A 21414-nucleotide genomic window follows, 5' to 3' on the forward strand; every position below is an offset into this window, starting at 1 on the left:
ATGCCTGCCTTTGGAGTTAGTGCCATGTGTTGGCAAAAGGGCTTGTGTCGCCCGGCTCCGGATGCGGAGCTATCCTCCCTCCACTGGCATGGGGCTGCGTGCACAGAGCCGCATCAGCTGAGACCACAAAACCAGGCAGAAGTGAAGCAGGAGATCCTCAGAGTAGGTTAACGGACAGGGCTCCTCAGCAGTTGGGGGCTGGAGCTCTCCCTGTCCCGGGCCCTGCACAGAGAGGCTAGAGTCCCCCTCTTCCTGAGGCACTAGAGGGGGCTGGATTGATGGAGGAGACCCGGATCTGAGGGAACACAGGGGCTGGCACAGGATGAGGAACTCCAGGATTTGATCTGATTACTGGCCTCGGGTAGGCAGAGCCGCTGTGTGTGCCCCCTGCCTGGCTGCAGGGCTCCGGCCCGCACAGGGTTAAGGAGAGGAATGCTAGGCCGGGCTCTTTGCATTGCTGCTGCAGGAAAGAGCCAATGTCTGTTTCTTTTCTCTCTGCCGCCTCATCCGTCTCTATTAAAGTGACAGGCGGGCGAAACACAGGCTCCTGTGGAGGCTGACACAGCACCTCCCAGATGGGCCCTGTGGGGGAGCCCAGGCAGGCCTGCTGCACTCTGTGTAACCTCTGACTCAGCCCCCATCCATCTCTGCACGCCTGTCCCCTTGGCTTTCCCCTTCTCTGTCTCCCTTTCCCTGGGAGATGAGGAGCTGGCGGCAGTGGGAGGACAGAACAGAGCATCCTCACTCATCCTCCCAGCAGTACGGCTCAGCCCCACACACCTGGCAGGAAGCAGAGCCCTGATCTGGGCCTGGCTGGGCTTCAGGTGCTGGACAATTAAACACTCTACAGCGAGGGGCTTCCCATCTCTTCACCCCATGCACCCCATGAAACCTGCCCCCGCGTGTGCCCGGCTGGGGACCGATCCTGGCCCCGGTTACTGCCCCAGCGCGTACCTGGCCGGGGACCGATCCTGGGCCCCAGTTACTGCCCCAGTGTGTGCCGGCTGGGGGCCGATCCTGGGCCTGGTTACTGCCCCAGCGTGTACCCGCCCAGGGACTGATCCTGGGCCCCAGTTACTGCCCTGGTGCGCGCCAGCTGGGGGCCGATCCTGGGCCTGGTTACTCCCCCAGTGTGTGCCTGGCTGGGGACCGATCCTGGCCCTGGTTACTGCCCCGGCGCATGCTAGCTGGGGACTGATCCTGGGCCCCGGTTACTGCCTGGATGCCTGCTGGCTGGGGACCGATCCTCAGTGCCCTTACCTGTGACGCTGTAACAGAGTGACTGGGCCCTTTATGAGAGTATGTGCATATGTGGGGGGCGGGACCACTGCAACTCTGACTGATGACCTGCTGCCCAGCTGGTCTTAAGGGAAGACACGTGGGCCTTACGCAGGGGGAGACGGCAGCAGGGGAAGGCTGGTTGCTCACCCAGTGACCTTTTCTAACCCAGGGAGGGAATGAGGAAGCTGCAGTGAGCAGGAGACCTTGAGGAACTAGGGTGACCAGCAGAGCGGTGGTTGCCTGCTGGCCTCCCTGAGCCAAAGACAGGATGCTGAGGAGGTTGAATTCCAGTTTGGGAGGGCTGGGGCTGGTTAAGAGCTGACTGGGACAGACGAGCACCAGGCCAGTGGGAGACGCTAAGGCACAGTGGGAGCTTTTGTGTTGTGGTGGGGGCCTTGGAGGGTTGCTCTGAACTGTTTGTGCTGCTCAACCAGCTCCAGGCCAGGGTGGTGGTAGCCATGAGGCAGCCTGGGTGGAGTTTACTAAGGAGCCCGGAGAGAATTGGAAACTGAGCCAAGCTTATGCGGAGCCAGGCTCAGCCAGTAGGGGGTGCTACCGAGCAGGCACATGCATTTACAGGCTGGCATGAGGAATCAGGCTGGATGGCGGTCAGGGAAGGAGGATGCCAGTCAGGGCCTGGCATATCCTTAGCACACTGATGAGGCCTTCCTGAGTGGTGCCCAGAGAGGAGGGGAGAGAAAAGGCCTGACTAGTCCCATCTACTGAGAGGGTAGCCCAAAGGGCAGAGCTGGCAGTGCCCAGCTAATGGAGCATAGCCGGTTAATAAGGCACTGTGGGCGATGGCATTGCTGCTGTCACACACCGGCAGCAGTGGGGCAACAGAAGTGCTCAGAAGTTGGGACTGGGAGGGTACTGGAATTGGCTGAGCGCTGGCACTGCCCAGCTTACTGGCAGGGAAGGGAGCTGCCTTGGCAGGGAGTTGGCACTGCCTTGTTTTGGCACAGAAGGAGAAGAGCGAGAGGATGGCAGCTTGGAGACTGGACGGGGGAGGGAGTGGGGCTCCTTGTTCGGCAGCCGTTGGCAGAATGTGGCCCATTGGTGCCAATTCTGTGTAGGCGAGAGTGGCGGAGTTAGGCCGAGCTGTGCCAGCAGCATGCATGCTACAGTCCGTGGTCTGCGGGCACCATGCCCGGCACACTCTGAGTGAGGGGGGTGGGGTAGGATCCAGGCAACTCCCCTACTCCAGGGCTCCCTCCCTCTCCTTTGCCCACCAGATGGAGGCACCTAGCCCAAACCTGGGATGAGTGGGGAATCAATCTCCCTGGGGGAGTGACAGTGCCAGGACTTTCCCCAGTCCTGCAGTGCAGGGTTAAGATGTAGGTGCTGGTTTTCCCACTCCCAGGGCCCCGGGGGAGTGAGGAGTCAGAGAGAAGCTGCCACATTGCTTGGGTCATTTCAGCTTTTAGGGCCAAATTCAATCCTGGTGTAAGAAGGCAGAGCATCATCCACTGCCAGAAACGTTCCTGGGCTGGGCCAGTGGTTCTCAACCTGTTTACCATTGTGGGCCATATCCAATACTACCTGTGTGACCCTGAGGATGTCACATGGGCCGCAGCTGGGTGCTGACTGGGCCGCAGGCTGAGAACCACTGCTGAAGATGGAAGTTGGCTCTCCTGGAATCTGGACCAGCTGCTGCAGGGTGTTGTTTGTATCACAGCTGAGACTCGAAATCCGGACCAAGCCACACTGTGCCAGGCCCTGTACAAACCTCATGGAGAAGTCAGATAAAGCAGAAATGGGCCCAGGCAGGTGAAGTGATTTGCCTGAGGTCAATCAGCATGTCAGTGTCACAGCCAGAAATAAAACCCAGCTGTCCTGAGTCCCAATCCAGTGCACGCTACACAGGCTCACATTGAATTGGCAGCCTGAGGAGGTGCTATGTAAGGCAAAGCTAAAGGGCATTTGACTTCATGGGTTAGATCAACAGGCATTTTATTTTCCCATGTAAAGTGGTTATTTTGCACATGCAGCATCTGTTCCACCAGCAACAATCAATCACTCACACACTAAAATAAAGAAACAGTCTTGGCCGATTATAAATTTGTTTGAAGGAAACACCTCGCAATGCTGCGTTATGGATCACTGGCCAGATCCTCAGCTGATGCAAACCAGTGCAACTCTACTGAAGTTAATGAAATGATGTCGATTGATTTGCACTGGCTGAGGATTTGGCCCATTGTTTAGATAAAACAGATGGCGGCTCTTTCAAATGTCTCATCTCTGAAGTATTTCTACATCCCAGTAATTCCTGTGATGTTGTTGGTGTTACATGTGTGCAGAAGAAACCGTGTGTTATTAAACAGAGCCCCCGACAAGCTGAGTTTCAATCTAGAATTGATTGTGGTATGTGCATTATAACATCATAATAGAACGGGGCCACACGCTCGGCGTGTTTGCATCAGCAGAGTGCTGCATTTCAACGGAGCTATGCTGTGCACCGACTGAGGACCTGGCCCATGGTTGGTAAAGTCAATTTGGACAAAGCCCCAGTGAGAGGAAGGATGTTCCAGTGGTTGAATCACTAGCCTAGGACTATGGAAACCCGCATTCAATTTCCTGCTCTGCCACAGATTTCCTGTGTGACCTTGGGCAAGTCACTTAGTCTGTGCCTCAGTTTCCCCTCAGCTGTAAAATGGAGATACTAGCACTGTCCTATATCAGAGGGGGGTGAGGGTAAATGTATTACATATTAGGAGGGGACACGGGTAATGGGTGACCTAGAAGTACATGACATGGATAGACACAACAGTTGCCCTACTGGACCAGACCAAAGCTTCATCTCATGTGTGACAGGGGCCAGCACCTGATGCGGAAGGTGTAACCCTACCTGACCCTGCAGCTAGGAAGCACTTTCCATCCTAAAGCCTGCATGGCAGTTGTTTGAGCTGGTGAATCTCCTTCTAGTTAGTGCAGGGGTCGGCAACCTTTCAGAAGTGCTGTGCCAAGTCTTCATTTATTGAGTCTGATTTAACGTTTTGCATGCCAGTCATGCATTTTAATGTTTTTAGAAGGTCTCTTTCTATAAGTCTACAATATATAACTAAACTATTGTTGTATGTAAAGTAAATAAGGCTTTTAAAATGTTTAAGAAGCTTCATTTAAAATTAGATTAAAATGCAGAGTCCCCCCGGACTAGTGGCCAGGACCCAGGCAGTGTGAGTGCCACTGAAAATCAGCTCATGTGCCGCCTTTGGCACACGTGCCATAGGTTGACTACCCCTGGGTTACTGTATCTGCAGCTCCTCTTCTAATTCATGTACATCTCCCCTCTGGTTTTGAAATGCACTAAACTGAGGTTAGTCACCTCACTGCCACCCTGTTCTTCCACAGCCCAGTGTAATCAATGGCTGGTGGAATTATTTGAAATCTGCCTTTTTGTTGAGTATTATGGGATGGGAGAAACCAGAGTAATTGATACTGCATCTCACTTACTATGCAGTGTAATCGTTATAAATTAATAATGTCCCCTTTCCTCTTTGACCTGAGGCTCTCAAAATGCTTAACGCTACCTGCCTAAACCTCACAGCACTGCTTTTACAGATGGGGAAACTGAGGCGCAGAATGGGGCTTGTGTAAGGCCACCCAGTGAAACAGGTGCCCACAAATGCTGATGGTCCAGTGGGAGCTACTCCTGCTCCATGGGGAAGTCACCTCACAAGGTGAGGGGTGAGGTGAAGAGAACAGACACTCTCCAGGCTAAGGCACTAGACTGGGACCCAGGAGAATGACTGTAAACTCCTCTGGTGGGGACTGTACTAACGGCACCGCACCTAACCCAGTGGGACCCTGATCTCGCTTAGGCTCTCTAGGCACTGCTTGGGATAGAAATAATAATTAATGATCGGGGTTTGGTTCCTTGCTCCGATGCAGACCCATTTAATGGGTCCTTGCCTCAGTTTCCCCTCTGTAAAATGGGGTGGGATAACACCCCTTCCTTTCTGTCTAGGCAGAGAGCTGGTGGGAGCAGGGGTTCGCTCAGTCTGTATTGTACAGTGCCTGGCACCCCAGGGCCCCCACCCTGAAATACCCCCGAGGACAGGGGCAGAAAGGGGAGGGGTCAGGCTTGAGTCCGCCCATTACATGGAGCTGGGGGCCGCGCCCGCGGGAGCCGGCGAAGTGTGGCTGCCCCTCTCCTCGGAGGAATACGGCGGCGGAGGGGCTGGGCTGGGACGTGCCCTGGACCGAGCAGGGAAGCCGGGGCCAGGGCGCCGCGCTCTGCCCGCAGCGCCGCCGCGACTCCCCGCCCCAGCGCGGCGCGCCCGGCCCGGCCCGGCCCGGCCACGGGCGTCCCGGAGCGGGGGCGCAAACTGAGCTGGGAGACGGGCAGCCGGGACGGCCGGGGCGGGGCAGGTGGAAGCCTTCGCTCGCCGCCAGCGCCGGGGGGCACCGAACCCGCAGGAGCCGGGCGCGGGATTCCGGAGCGCCCAAAGGACGACCCACCGGGACTTCAACCGCCACCACCCTGCTAGGATCAGGCACCCCGGGGCCACCGCCCACACTCTTAAGACGGATCAGGCACCCTCTGGGGTACCCACCCCCCAACCCCTGCTAGGAATCAGGAAACCCTCTGGGGTACCCAGACCCTCCCTGTATAGGGACCCGCATCGGGCACCCCCTGGTGTAACCACCGCCCACCCCTGCTAGGATCGGGGCACCCTCTGGGTACCCACCGCCCCCACCCCCTGCTAAGGTAAGGAGCACCCCCTGGGGTACCCCTGCCCACCCTGCTATAGGGACCTGGATCGGGGCACCCTCTGGGGTACCCACCGCCCCCGTCCCTGCTATAGGAACCCGGATTGGGGCACCCTCTGGGGTACCCACCGCCCCCACTCTTGCTAGGATCAGGGCACCCCCTGGGGTACCCACCGCCCACATCCCTGCTATAGGGACCCGGATCGGGGCACCCCCTGGGCTACCTACCGCCCCCACCCCTGCTAGGATCAGGGCACCCCCTGGGGTACCCACTGCCCCATCCCCTGCCAGGATTGGGGCACCCCTTGGGGTACCCACCGCCCACACCCCAGCTATAGGAACCTGGATCAGGGCACCCGCTCGGGTACCTACCGCCTCCACCCCTGCTATAGGGGACACAGATCAGGGCACCCCCCTGGGGTAACCACTGCCTCATTCTCTGCTCTAGGGGACCCGATTGAGGCACCCCCTGCAGTAGCCAATGCCCCCACCCCTGCTAGGATCAAGGCACCCCCTGGGGTACCCACCGCCTCCACCCCTGCTATAGGGGATCCGGATCGGGGCACCCCCTAGGGTAACCACCATCCCATTCTCTGCTATAGGGAACACAGATCAGGGCACCCCCGTGGGGGTAACCACTGCCTCATTCTCTGCTATAGGGGACCCGAATGAGGCACCCCCTGCAGTAGCCAATGCCCCCACCCCTGCCAGAATCACGGCACCTCCTGGGGTACCCACTGCCCTCACCCCTGCTATAGGGGACCTGGATCAGGACACCCCCTGGGGTACCCACCACTCCATTCTTTGCTATAGGGAGCCAGATCAGGGCACCCCCTGGGGCACCCACCGCCCCCAACCCTGCTATAGATGACCCAGATCAGGGTGCTCATTTCCATCCCAACAGTCGAGTGTGGAGGGGCTGTTTCTTTACAGCAGATGTAGAGGCCTTCGGGCTGTTCTTTTTAAAGGAGCCCAGAGCTGGAGAAAGAGTTGAACTCCCCTTCTAATGGTCCCCCAGACCTTTTCCCTCTGTCTAACACCATGAGCCTGATGAAGGTCTCTTCTCCTTAGGGGTCTGTCAGCTCACACCAGGGGGTTGGCCTGTCTCCTCTTTCTAAAGTAGCCCCAGGAAAGAAATCTCTTTCTCTGGGGAGCTCTTGAGTTTCACGCCTTGCTAAAGGTTTCCCAGGTTGAAGCAGTCCTTCCACTCCAGCACCAGAGCCGTGGGTAAAGTTCCTCCAGAAAGGTGCTCCACATGGGGGGATTCCTCTGTGACCCCTGGGTGATCACATCACTGATTGTTTCCTAATTCACTTAGCCCACAGTCCGAGTCCCTCCTGTTTTGCTGTGTGTCAGGGAGGATCTTTTTAGGTGCCGAGTCTTGCTGAGTTGAGTAGGTGCCCGCTCAGTGTAAGCAGGCCAGGAGCCTGAGTCTCTTCACTTCCCCCGATATCAGCACAGCTCACCACAACCAACAGCTCAGAGAGGGACTGGGTGAGGAGAGTGGCATTAATGCTCTGTCTCTCCATAGCACCGTCCATCCAAGGATCTCAAAGCACTTCGGTCTCGGGAACGAGTTAAGACACACAACACCTCTGAGTGGTATTATTCCCATTGTGCCAACGGAAAAACTGAGGCACAGAGAAGTTAGTGATTTACCCAAGGTCACAAAGTGAGGCAGAGGCAGAGCCTGTGAGTGAGCAGGATGGACTCAGGGGCAGAATTTGATTGGTGCTTTTCCTTGAGGCAGTGCCACAGCCAGGAGATGAAGGTGCATTTCTCAGGACATCAGGGACCCTGCATTGAACTTTTCCCATGGCTGCAGACGTGTGAGCTGGGTCCCACCTGGGGTTGTTCCATCTGGCTTGCTGGAGAGACGGGGTCCCATATTACAGAACTGCAGGGTCACAGCCGGAGTCCCCCCACCTCTCTCCCAGGGCATGCACTTAAGGAACCTGTAACTCCTTGTACCTGCTCTCCCCACCACTTTGTGGGTCGCACCCTGAGAAGATCACGTTGCTTTAGGATGTGACTCTGCAGTGGAGACAATAAGGGTATGGACAGCACACAGGTTTCACAAACCTTGCTGACATGCCAGTTCCTGGCTGGTGATAGGACAGAACCGGGGGAGCAGACAGCTGGATGTGTGGCTTTTACTTTCTAGGCCAGGAGAAACCCTGATAAGATCAATGTACTGGGGGTAGGAGGCCCTCAGCAGAGACAGCGGGAGCCCTGCCTGGGTATTTCCAAAGGCCTGTGATAAGATAAGATCACCCTGCTGCCGGCTCTTTTCTCTCCCAAGGTTATTGGTTAACCTGCAGGATTCCTTGGCAATAGTGTTTGTTTAGAAAACAATCCACCCAGGAAGAGCCCAGGTACGGGATTCTCTGGGGTCAAAGGGAGCTGGGCTGGTGAGGAACCTAGCCCTGCTGCATGGGACCAGGGTTCGGTCTAGGTTGGGAGCCTGTCTCTGACCGGGGCTAGCACCTGGCCTTCCAGAGGAAGGTGTCAGAACCCTGCAGTGGACATGACCCAGAGCTCCTTCCTAAGCTCCATCAGTTAGTGGCTGGAAGGCAGGTGGTGGGGAAAGGTCCCACTCTCTGTCGTAGGATACCTCACTAGGGTTGGGCGGGTGACGGGAGTGCTTGCTGCTTCCAACAACAGCCCCTTGTGTCTCTTCCAAGGACACTCCTGTCCGAAGAGGGAGTGTCTCTGGGGGTGATCCACCAGATAGCTGCAGCTGTTCTTGGAGGCTTTAGAGAGAGCGCTTGAGATTCTATCGTAGTGTAGGCTGACCCAGACTGGAGGCCTGTAAGAGACTAATCCTGTGAAACATAGATGTTGGAGACAGGAGAGACCCATTATTGTCAGGTCCAGTTCTCCAGTACAGGCTTGTTCTCTATGGGAGAGTCCTTAGTGCTTTGTGGTGTCTGTCTTTAAAAATTCTCTGCACCGGGGTTCCCATGGCAGGCTGTGGCCCCAGCTCATTGCAGCCTGCAATTCAGGATTTGTCCCGATGGCCGAGCTGCATTTGCCCTTCCCGCATGGAAGAGAAGTTTTCGCTCCCCTGGACTGACTCTGCCCTCTCTCCAGACCACCTCTGGCATTCCAGAGCAGGCAGAAGGTTCTCCTGGAAATTGTAGAGCTCCTCACTGAGCCATTTCCATAGCACCCAATTTGCTTCATCCCCACTGAATCCAACCGTGTTCGGTGAGTCTTCATAATTCCATCCTCTGAGCCCTAGTCACGCCCCAGCCGTCAGTCACACTAGATAATTCCCCCTCCTCTTCTCAAAACCTAGGCTTGAGTGGAAGCGGAGGAGAGACTAAGACCCAGAGGCCTGCTGAATGGAGACTCTATAGGCAAACAGGACCCGCATCGTCGTCCTTACAGTCCTGCAGCTTTGGTCTCCAAAGGGGTTCTGGCTTTTGGTGCCCACCTTTGTTATAGAGAGGCCCAGGGACTCTTAGCTCGCTGTATTGAGCTGTCCATGTAAGGTGTCCAACCGAGCTGAGGTATATGGGCACCGTTGAAATTCTGCACTCGTTGTCTGTAACAAAACCTGCTGCACAATATGAAGTGTGAGCTACACAACCTGAGAAGTTGACTCTGGAATCATAGAGTTTAAGGCCAGACTGAACAACCTGATCATCCAGGCTGACCTGCTGTACGTCAGAGGCCACCAACACCACCCAGCACCTGCAAGCCAAACCCAACAGCCAGCAAACTAGCCAGCCTCGAGTGGGAGGCTCCTGTTTCTCATGTCCCAGCTGGACAGGCTCTTCTCCTCGTTCGGAGACACCTCTGCCTAATGATTACATCAAATTCCCCCCAGTTCCCTTCTACTCCATGAACAAGCTGTAGGGGGAAAATACCCCCTTCCCTATACCCCCTGCATCAGCAGCATGATGATGGTGTCCTATGCCACAAGGAGAAATCACTCGTGTGTCGGGCAGGGGGACAGCACTTGGAGACTGCCAGACCCTCTAGACATCGTGATCCATAACCGGTTACAAGTCACCTAAGTGTAGCAGACAGGCCCAGGGGGTGGGATAACTTAGCAGACCAATACTCAAACCACTAAACCCAGAGTTGTGAGTTCAGCCCTGGGGGGGTGCCACTTAGGGGTCTGGGGCAAAATCAGTACCTGGTCCTGCTAGTGAAGGCAAGGGGTTAGACTCAATGACCTTTCAGGGTCCCTTCCAGTTCTATGGGAAAGGTATATCTCTATATATTTATTACAGGGCCCTGCCAGAATTTGTTTACTATCTAAAGCCGGCATTGGCTGGTGTTGCTCTCAAAGCTTAGACTGGTTGCACATGTGCCATCGGCGCTGAGGTCTTGCTTTTTGGAAGCCACGGGTCTCTATTTGGAGAGGTGCCGTTGCACGGGTGTCCCCTTTGAATTGTTGCTCACGGGCTCCTTCTGCTGTTGTGACTCCAGTTCTGCGCGTGTGTAAGTCAGGGACCGAACCCTCTTGGCTGCACGGGAGCAGGAGCAGGCCCTAAATGGGAGCTATGAAATCAAGGGGCTGATGGATTTGCCTGCACAGCAGCACAGGGGGTCAGATTCCCTTACACAGCTCTGCCAGTGCTCCTCAGTCCTGCCCTGCAGCCCTCTTGCTATCCCAGCCCCGGACCCTCCCCCAGCTCTGCCAACACCCCTCAGTCCTGCCCTGCAGCCCCCCTGCTGTTCCAGGCCCAGACCCTCCCCAAGCTCTGCCGACACCCCTCAGTCCTGCCCTGCAGCCCCCTGCTAGCCCAGCCCTGCCCCCCCCAGCTCTGCCAACACCCCTCAGTCCTGCCCTGCAGCCTCCTACTAGCCGAGCCCTGCCCCCCAGCTCTGCCAACACCCCTCAGTCCTGCCCTGCAGCCTCCTGCTATCCCAGCCCTGGGCCCTCCTCCAGCTCTGCCAACACCCCTGAATCCTGCCCTGCAGCCCCCTGCTATCCCAGCCCTGGGCCCTCCCCCAACTCTGCCAATGCCCCTCAGTCCTGCCCTGCAACTCCCCTGCTGTCCCAGCCCCAGGCTTCCCTCCCTGACCCCTGCAGATGCCCCTCAGTTCAGCCTCAGGGCCTCACACAGTGCCCTCTGCTCGAGCACAGGTGGCTCTCACCTGAGCAGAGGCAGCCCATGCTGAGCACTGGTTGGGTGGTTTAACGGTTTGCACAAATAGGGAGAGGATGAGATGCAGAAGCTTGGTTTCTCTGAGGCCTCCCAGACCACAGATTGTGAGCAGAAGCATTCGCCGGCCGCATTAGCCTGACCTCTGGAGCTTAGGGCTGCTGTATGTGCTCCCTCTCACCATTTCCCATCTGATTCACCCCTCCAGCATCCTCATGTTCTCTGCCTCCCCCCTCCCCTTGCCACTGTCTCTCTGCAAAGCCCCTCCACACCTGCCTGCCGGCCTCTCTTCTTACTGTCCCGAGCTCAGACCGATCCCAGTGAGTTAGATAGCTCCATATCTCAGCGCAGCCCTGACCCGGTGCAGTCGGCCCCCTTGCTCACCCCTGCTCCAGCTTCTTGCATCTTGAGTTGAGGTTGCGGGTCGGCTTGTCCGGCTCCCACCCCTCTTCCAAGCAGTGGCTGCTGGGGATGCTGGGGCTTCGGTGGGAGTGAATCTAGACAGGTGGCTTCACTCTGCCTTCCCAGCTTCTCATGACGACCTGGTTTTATTGGGGGAAAGCTATTCCATGTCTTACAGTGCTGGGAGGGGGCAGCTTTTCCGTGTCTCAGCTGTGCTCATTGCTGTGGGGGCTTCCAGAGGAGAGCCTACTGCCACCTTGGCCTGCTGCTGGGTAATGACGTGCCCCTAAGGAAAGAGAGGACAGGTCACGTGCAGTGTCAGGGCCAAAATGCAGGGGCCTCGCTGGGCAGAGATGCCAAGGCCAACTCCTGGCAGGGGAATAGACACGACGGAGGCTGTTCGAATCCTGATTCAGAGTCCAGAAAGGAAATCCAGCTAGCGGGCTCCCCTCCAGGCTTCGTCTCCTGCTCCTCTCTGGGTGGAGTGAGAGAGGTTTGTACTGAGCCGATGCCTCCTAATGCAGCTGGGCACCTGCCTGGGCTGGGTGGCAGGATTCTGAGGACCCAAGAGCCTGAACCAGCCTCTTCAGTGCCCTGCTGTGGGTCAGTGAGAGCGAACACGGATGCCTAGTGCTTGGTACGGTAGCACTGCGTCCGGGGACCTTTCGTTCTGCTCCATCTGTGTGCAGCTGAGCTCAGGGCACCTTGAGGAAGCAACAGACCTGGCCAAGCAATATATGTTCTGGAGCTCCTGGCCAGACCCTTTTTGTCCCATTGACTCCTTCCCCTGCTGCAGCTCGTTCTCTCTTGCACGGCCACCAGCGCTCTGGCCAGATCCAATGCAAAGGCGCTGAGCAGTGGGGTTCCCACCCCTTCCCTTTCGGAATCTGGGGTCCTATTAGAAAGCCAGGCCTTCTGGGAGAGCTGGTTGCAACCTGGAAATGCCCCATGCAGCTAAAGCAGGTAGGTGTAGAAGTGCTGCCCAGGGCTGTCGCATGGTTTGGTAACGTGGGGCTACACAGGAGGATGCGGTTGGCTCACAAGTTGTCCAGGCACTGCTGTGTTATAAAGGAGTGCCGGTGGGACGTTGCTGGGCTCCGACATGGTAATTGTTAGAGGGTAAAGGCTGAGGAGATCGCTTTCCCTGACATTAAGCCTTTTCTCCCTGTTAATTTCACCTATTAACGCTGCTGCTCAAATCCCCTAATGCTCCTCCCAGACCCATCACTGCGAGAGCAAACCTCAGTTTTAAAGCCCTGTCTCCACTGCACTCAAAGCCGCTTTGGGATTCTCACCTCTGACTTGCTTCCAACCAACTTGGGTGGGTTGGGTCCACACAGCCAGGGGCAGATTAGGGTTTTGTGGGCCCTTGGCCAGAGCAAGTGTGAGCCCCTCTCCACCCCTTCTGCCTGCATTCTCCCCTGCCCTGGCTCCCCGCCTCCCTGTGCTCTAGCAGGCTTCCTCCGCTCCACCACCCACCCAGAGCGAGCCTCCGCTCCCTGGCAGGAACTCTGGGTGGGCAGAGTGGGTTGAGGCACGGGGGTGCCCATTTTTCTGAGACCCCCCAATTGGCTGGGGTCCCTGGGCATAGACCCCGTTGGCCCAGTGGCTAATCTTCCACTGCACACAACAGCTGTGTTTTACAACACAACTGTGTGTCTGTCTAGAGCATGTATCCTCGCCTACCGCACTTCCTCTTTGTAGCTGTGCATCTGGGAAAATCGGGGCAGCTACCCCACGGCGTCCTAGCAATGAGGAGAACGCCTAGAAGATGTACACGCATGGTACCACCAATATAGGGCAACGCATTGTGTGACGTTCTGCCACAGGGAGGTCTGAGAAGGGAGGAATGGCCTGCTCAGATAGTCCGGCACAATTAGAGTCATATCATTAGTGTTGGGCTTCCAGAGTTTGCTACATGAGAGGCAGGCTGCCCTAGTGCACAGAGCGCTGGATTAGGGCTTGGGGGATCTGAGTTCTAGTCTTGTCTCTGCCACTGGCCTGCTGGGTGACCTTGGGCAAGTCACACCATAGCTCTGTGCCTCAGTTTCACCATCTGTAAATGGGGATAATGATACTGACCTATAAAAAAGCTTGATATTATTCTCCATAGTATCATTTTGCAGCATAGATTTTGTGCTGAACCAATTAACAGGAATCATGTGCCAGCCAGCAGTGAAGACAGGTTCTTACCTGCTGAGGCACTGAATTGAGTATGAGCCACGTGGTTTGCAGATGCAACCAGCGTTTAGAACCCACTGCACCACCGGCGGGTCACGTGCTCCGTTCCCAGCTAGGGCCTAAGTTTCCCCACCGCTGGTCGAGAGCAGCTTTGGAATTCCCTTGCCATGGACCCTGGAACGGAGACCCAAGCCTCAGCGCCGCCTCCGGCGGTGTTTGGCTTCTGAGTGATTCTGTTGGTTTTTATGAGCGCTTTGAATTCCATGAATTATTTAACGTGCAGACTCCGTGACTTGCTGTGAAAGGCTCCAGCTGGGCTGGTGCAGGCAGGCTGGTGTGTGCGGTAGATGGCAGTTGCCTTTAGGAAGAAAGCGAGATGCTTGCTGCCTCCTTAGGAGTGGCCCAAAGCAACGTCCTTTGGTAGACTGGCCGCAGGACATGGTAGCTCAGATACCGCAGCGATGGGCACAGTGATATCTTTTATTGGACCAACTTCTGTGGGTGAGAGAGACAAGCTTTCGAGCTTCCACAGGGCTGGGATATCACCGCTGTCTCCTGGCTGCTTGGGGGCCCACAGGAAATGAGTTTGGTGTCCCAGTGTCATTGTTCCCTTTTGGCTTTGTGGAATGTGCGGGGAGCCCAGCACCCATCAGGATCGGGCTCTTGGGAATGAACATCACCCCCCCCCCACACTCCGCGATCAAGACTGGTGTCTTTGCTCTCAGCAGCAGCACTGGGTGGTGAATGCCCACAGGGAAGCTGGCACTGCCCCTGCCTTTCTTGGGCACGGAGGCCTCTCGTAGCTAGGGCTGTTGGATCTGGCGCCTCTCCACCAGCGCTGGGTGCGCTCGGCAAACCCACCCAGTGCTGCGAGCGCTTTATTCAGAGCACGTGGGGAAAACCACATGTGGCTGTACGCTGTGTGGGGCTGTGGCTGCAGACTCGCAGACGCTGCCTTGGAAGATAGTTGCGTACAGCTCTCTAAACCATGCAGGGGACGGCATGTTTCATGACAGTGGAACGCCCCGCAGAGGCAGGAAAACGAGCCCTGTTTCCTTGTCTCTGTTGTTTTTTCCCCTTCATCCCTGTTTATTATGGTAGGGTTAGTCATGAACCACGAGGTCCATGCATTAGTTTGCTATTGTAGGGGTGCTCATAAACCCTGAGCTGCATCCGAGGTTGGTCACTGCCAGGTTGGTCATAGATGCCGTGTACTGGTTTGTTATTGTAGGGTTGCACATAAGGACAGAGCGCCACACGCAGCGATGCGCAGAGGTGTGGGCTGTGGCACACCCAAGTTTGTTGCTGTAGGGTCGGTCATAAATACTGAGCTGCCTTCGGTGGTTTGCTGGTGTTTGCCTGTTCCAGGAAACGGTCATAGAAGCCTTTGCCTGGGGGATACAAGGCAGCTAGGGAGTCACAACAGGTGTCAGGAAAAAAGGAGAAATTGTTACGTTTCCTCCCCTCCTGTCCTTTGACAGTGCCCCTTAAACAAACAAACAACCACCCACAGCTTTTATGTCTTAAATGCAAGAGAAATGTGTGTTGCAGACAGGACTGCGCTGGGATAAAACAGAGTCCGTTTCACAAGATAACGGGGCCTATTGCAACAATAATCCAGGATTGGGCTAAAGAAGGATTCACCCCTTTCCCATCGCAGCCCGTTCCACTTGCCAAAAGCTGTATAGGTTCTGGGCAGATAAGTGTCCAGGTGGTCAGGGGCTTCCTGGAGTTCTCAGAGGCTCTTCACTCTGCAGATTTCCTGTTGAGACACTTGTGGATCACAGAGTTTAGATCTGGATCTAAACATCCCTGAAGCCTGAGAGCTTTAGATCCAGCGCACTGGTGTTGGAATGGGCAGCTGCACACTTCCTGTATTAAATGGTTTCCTTTGTTTGATTAAGGAACAACAATGCAAAGAAAGAACAAAAGTAAAGTCTCTGTCAGAAAGAGCATGGTGTGTGCCTCCCCTCTGGAACAGGCTGCAGCAGCAGCTCTGAGATCAATATGGCTGCTGGCTCTGCAAGTAGATGAGTTTCTTAGAAATGTAAAAGTGCAGGAGGCAGAAAACAGGCATTGCCATTTCCAGTGTACACAGCCCACGGAGCAAGCTGCTGAGTATCTGATGCTGCCTGCATGTAGCTGGGTTGGAAAACGGAGAGAGAAAAACTATTCTTATGGGATAACAGCAGCTCTACTTCTGGCCCTAGCGAAAATCAGATAGCGCAACAGTGGAAAAGTGATTTAAAATGTGAGTTAAGAAGGTCTGGGATGAGTAATTTTGGGCTGGTTTTTGTTCTACCCAGGCCATTTTGCCCATCCCTACACGGAATAATGATGTAACAGTGAAGGTTTATCTGTGAAACGTTTCTCTTGTGTTTTCTTAGAGGGCATGTTAAATGCCAGGTGTTACTGCCCAAGTGAGTTGGGTGGCAGTGGCTTGGTGAGCTGGGACTTGTGCACCCAGATCTAAGTTTCCTTTTTTAAAAAGTTTCAAATCCCTTGTGTTTGCGAAGAACTTTCCAAGTGGGACCAGAGTGTGAGTGCTGTAGCGATATCTGCCTTGGGCAGCCTGAACTTCCCCATTCATCTGAATGAGATGATGATGATGATGATGAGATGTTGACTCTGAAACCTAACAATGGCTGGTTAACTGTCAGCTGTTTCACAGCTGATCAAGGCATGGAGTAAAGGAGACAGTCTCACAAATTATGGAGCCTGCTGTGAGTGCAGTCTAGTTTGTGTGTCCAGAGGGTGGGGCCTGGTTTGTAGCTTGGAAGAGTACCATGACATTTGTTTCCAATTCAGTCCCTGACTTCACCCAGAGATAGCATATTAGTGTCAGGCTTCATAAGAGAGAGACAAAGCCAAAAAGGAGGCGGCGGTGAAAGAAAAGGGAGAGAGGGAAATGTCAGAGCAGGGAGGGTTGCAATTCGGTGCTTAAGGGGCCAGTGAAACAGGCTAGAGGGCTTGAGGGACAACAGAGAGGTGGATGGTTGGACAGGAAGAAGATGTGCGGAGATGGAAGGGTGGACAGATGCGCCAGGTGGAAATCTGCAGAACCACACTTGAGCTCTTGGCATTTCCACTCTCGTTGCTTGAATGTGCCAAACAGGCCATCCCATCTGTTCCTCATTAGGAGCTCGAGGTCTCGGAGAGATTCATTAATGCTGCACTGCTGTCAGCTCTGGCAGAGAGAACCTCATGGCACAGACGGTGGTGTCCCTGTCCCACCCTTGCCTTGCTAGTCTACCTGGCGCCAGGAACCCCACTGTGGTGTTATAAGCATTGATGATTCATGCCTCATGCCAAGAACTGCTCCCTCCCTGCTGCTGTTCTCCCACTCCTGGCACCAGGATCTGCACCCTTGCACTGGGAACCCGATTCGTATTTGCTAAAGCAGCTCTGGCGCCAGGAAATCCACCCAGCTGCTGGTAACTCAGCCTTGGCACTACTAACCCATCCGCCCTGGAGCTAGCAATACAGCGTTGGCACCAGTCATGCACCCCCAAGGCCAGTAACGTGATCCTGCTCTGTGCCGTTACTCCACCCTGGCACTAGATCTGCGTAGCACTGCTTGGTGCAGGGCTGCCTGCTGGCTCCGCTCCCCAGCGGAAAGAAGCAGGGTGGGTGTGTGTGGGTGGGTGTGTGTGTGTGTGAGACACGCAGAGAGCTCTCAGCAGCAAACCTTCAGTGACCAGCTTCCCTCCTGAAAACAGAGAAAAAATAAAACCAACGTTATGATCATTTCATAAACACAAGCAGCCACTTTGGCCCCGACGGGACTGCTGGCACGTCATCTGATTGCGGTTTGGCCCTGTGTGTGCACGAGGGCTGGTCACGTAGCAGTGGCCCGTAGCCACCCTGGCACTGGCATGGCAGCACTGGATAGAAGCGAGTGAGTCTCGGGGGGGAGATCCAGGAATTGTTCTGTGCCATCTGTCCATGTGCTGGCATCTTCTCCTGTCTCTGGCCATGGGATACTGGCACTGTCTGCTTTCTCCTGGGGTTGATAATTCGGTCATGGTGCCAGCCTCTCTGTGCTTGTGCCCATAACTCCGTCTCAGGGCAGCATACTGTACATTGGTCACTCCATTGTAGTGTCAGCAATTCTTTTGAATGGGAGTTCCTAGCGCTGACCCCTTCTGACCATGAAAGACCCCACAATGTTTTTCCTAAAAGCCAGGGCATTCGCTCCAGCGTCCTAGTCCTATTCCAAACAGTGTAATTCTGTTGTGCTTGCATAAGTCATCCCTCCCCCAACCACCTTCAGTGTAGTGTCATTCTGCACTTCCTGTCCTAAAGTGTCATGTGCAGCCTATGGGCCCGCCTACAATACAAAATCAGCTGGGTCACTGGACCTGGCTACATCCTGCATGTCTCCTGACACAATTCCAGTATTGTTGTGCCTTGTCATGTAGATGTCTGCTACAGCCCTCCTGCCGCACAGTTCAGTGACGGGGGATCAGATATGCTTGGGTTGATATCTAACAAATGTCTCTCATTTTTGAGAGCTGTCGCTCATTCTAATCCCAAAATGTCCTACATGCCCCACTCTCGGAGAATTATTTGACAGAAATAAAGATTTGTGCTCCACAGGTTCTAGTGGGTGATTGATGCTAAAGAGAAACCCACATAGTTAAAGTTTCCTACATACACCATGTTTAAGTGCCTGTCATTTTGGGGGTTCATCAGGCATTGTTTTCCATGTTGGGGCCGTGGCAGACTGAAAGGCATGCTTAGGTCCTGTCCGTGCTATCGGGGGAACAATGTTTCAGACACGATACAGTGTTGTGACTTGGTTGCTCTCGCAATGTAGACGGGCCTGTTCTGTAAGCTGTCAGACAGCTCTTGTGTTCCACCCCAGAGGTGGCTGCATTTTGATGCAATGAGATTTGACTGGCATGAAAAGGCATACAAGTGGTGCGAATGTATATTTTAAAAAAAGATCTGTCCGAGAGGAACAGGCTTGATCCCCTGTTTGTCAGAAGCATCCAGGCCCGATCGGCTGGTACTCACTATGGAGCATGTGCCATCTCTGCCAGCACTTTCCTGGCTCCCAGGGTCAGTGGTAGATGGATTGTCTTGGGATGCAGTCGGCTTCTTCAGTTGGTCGGAGTGCTTTGGGATCTTTGGAGACGAAAAGGGCTGTAGATCTGTGAGATGATGTCATTATTTATTAGCTCAAACCTCCTGCTGCCCTGCAACGACCCTTGCGCTTTGATTTGCCTCTGTAGTGCATTAAAGCTCTGGAGAGCCTTCATCAGAGATGATTTCTCCAGGGCCCGCAGCAGCCTGGAGGTGAGCCCTCCCTGCTGCCAAGTCTCATCCCCACACACCTGGCTCGGTTCCCCTCTTGGATCCGCAGCAGATTCACAGGCATGGAGAAAGTTGTTCCTTGTGCAGCTCGAGGAAGAATCAAGGGGTTAACAACTGGACTGTTCCATTTCTCCTCTTCTGTATGATGCACCTTGGTTTTTCCCGAATGGTTCAGCCAGAAAGAGGAAAGCGGGAGGGGGGACCAAGGGGAAGATGTCACTATCTCTAATCTGTCATTTTTATTTTACAGCCAGTGCCAGGGAGGAGGGGAGCATGAGGCTGCTAGGACAATGCTGAGGAGGACCCCGACCCGGACCCTGGGGAGGATCTGAAAACAGGTGAACGCAGAAGGAGGAGCGAGGGTGGGGGGAAAGACAGACGGAAGGAAAGCAGGCGAGGGAAAAGCCTGGAGCGCCTTGGGAGTGGATCCTGGCTGCAGAGGGCTACGCCATGGCTACGAATTTTAACGACATCGTCAAACAGGGCTACGTGAAAATGAAGAGCAGGAAATTGGGGGTAAGTGGGGAGGGGATCGTGGGGATTGTGATGCATGATTAGATATCGTTAGCTTTGAAAGTCTCTCCCCCCACCTTCTCCCTGCTTTTGAAACACCAGGGCAGCTGCAAAATGCAGAAAGACCTCCCCCGGCGTTCCTCTTTTGTGTTGAGAGCATCCTCGCAGGAGACTCTGTCTCTGGGTTATGCCTGAGCATCCTCCCCAACCCCGGCTTGCTCTGAGCGCCCGTCACCAGCACTCCTGTGCTGTGCGTAGGGGGCTGGCCGCTGTCGCCGGTCATCCTGGGGCCAGGTAAAGTTGCAGCTGTGGTGTTTCCACCTAAAAGTCGGGGGGGGGGAGGGGGACGAGGGGGGTTGTCCTTTGAATTCAGCTGCGGGAATCTCCCTTCAAGAGCAAAACTCGGCTGAATTTGGATCAGCCCAGCAGACAAGCTGTGCCTGGATATTTTTTTTTTTTTTAAAAAAGCATCTACCCTCCTGGGTTATTTATAGGCTAAGGGGAGAGAGGCGAGAAGATGGTTTTGCACTTGTTGCTTTCTGTGTAATTCCGGAGGAATTTGGCACTGTGGTTTGTGCTCGTGCTGTCCGGACCGGGCAGGCTGTGGATTTAAAGCCACGATTCAGGCCTACCAGCCAAACCCAGCCAGAGCCCTACACCCTGGTCGCCCCTGGGCCCCTTCCGTGCCACTGACTGCGTTTGCACATGACGTCAGCACCGGCCAGGGAGTAGTTAAATCTCCCATTGGGTCCTGAGCCTGTGCATCACCTGGGAGGTTGGTTGTGCAGCCAAAGGAGTGTGTGGGTGGAAGTCAGAGGGGGGGAGGTGTACTTGGTGCTGTACTTCCCTGTAGCCCTGAGGGGGATGGGAGACGGGGGGCGGGGGGGAATGTGTTAGCAGGTCACTGATTTGGGGCCCAAAACTGGGCATGCTCCGCTCCCATGGATTGCAGTGGGGCTTTGAGGTGATTTCCAAGGATTGGGTCCTTAGCGAGAGAACCGGGGTCGTCGATCTGCTTACGGGAGTCACACTTGCTGCATGGGCCGAGTCCCAGGAGCACAGTGCCACTCCGGAGCCAGCGGCAGGCAGAGGCTGCCCGAGGCGCAGGGGTGGCAGGGGGAGCTGCTGGTAGAGGGAGGTGCAAGTTCTTGCTCCACTCTGCCCCTCTCCCAAAAAGCAATTCAGTTTTCTACCTGCCAGCCTGTCAGGCGAGAGGCAGGTGATCCCACGTGACTGGGGCTCCCCAGCTGGTTGGCTTGACCCATATTTTAGGCAGAGTTGGTGGAGAGCCGGTGTGCTTTGCATTTCAATGGGGAGGCTCCGTACTGGGATCCGTTCTTAAAGGGGTCAAACTGCAGTTGCTAAGACAAAGAAACCCCCAGCCTGGCACGGAAGAGAGGTGTGGAGCTGTGGGGTGGCGCACGGGCCTTTCCCCCCTGCAAAAGGAGGTCAAGCCCTGGTTTGTGGCAAGGGCAAGATCTCAGTCTGGCTGTTAAATAAACCATCGCACAGGTTATTTGGCCCTGAGTGGCACCTCTGCTCAGGATGGAGTCATATCTGGGGCAGCATGTGGGGGCAGGGCAGGATGATGGACTCTGGGGTGGGGGACCAGGGTTGGAATAGCATGGGGGGTGGGGGGCTGCGGGTCAGGATTGAGGGACATCAGCGGAGCTGAGTGTTTGGGCCCAAGCACTGGGATAGAAAGGGGAGTGGTGGGTTGGGATTTCAGGGCATTGGCAGGGTAGGAATAGCAGGGCACCCACATCTCAGCTCTGGTGGGTTGCAGCTGGGCCTGGCTGAGCTGTTTGAGGGCAGGGTGTGCACAGTGCCTGGGCTCTGGCCAGCTCCATCAGCCCTAAATCATCCCTAACTAATGTCACCC

General features: G+C 55.3%; 1 protein-coding gene across 3 annotated transcripts in view; it reads left to right on the forward strand.

Annotated features, from left to right (window-relative positions):
* Positions 1 to 5627: 5627 nt before the first annotated feature.
* The window catches only part of DOK4 (docking protein 4), a 41514-nt gene continuing 25727 nt past the window's right edge, over positions 5628 to 21414 (forward strand). For 2 of the 3 annotated variants that reach the window (XM_075073713.1, XM_075073714.1), the window contains exons 1-2: positions 7305 to 7488; positions 19270 to 19535. In XM_075073713.1, coding sequence (XP_074929814.1) covers positions 19470 to 19535 — 66 coding nt within the window. In that variant the 5' untranslated portion in view covers positions 7305 to 7488; positions 19270 to 19469. Of the gene's footprint in view, positions 5653 to 7304; positions 7489 to 19269; positions 19536 to 21414 lie in introns of those variants that run through there. The other variant, XM_032784616.2, reaches the window with a different exon arrangement.

The sequence above is a fragment of the Chelonoidis abingdonii genome, chromosome 19, assembly GCF_003597395.2.
Source record: "Chelonoidis abingdonii isolate Lonesome George chromosome 19, CheloAbing_2.0, whole genome shotgun sequence".
Taxonomy (NCBI): domain Eukaryota; kingdom Metazoa; phylum Chordata; order Testudines; family Testudinidae; genus Chelonoidis; species Chelonoidis abingdonii.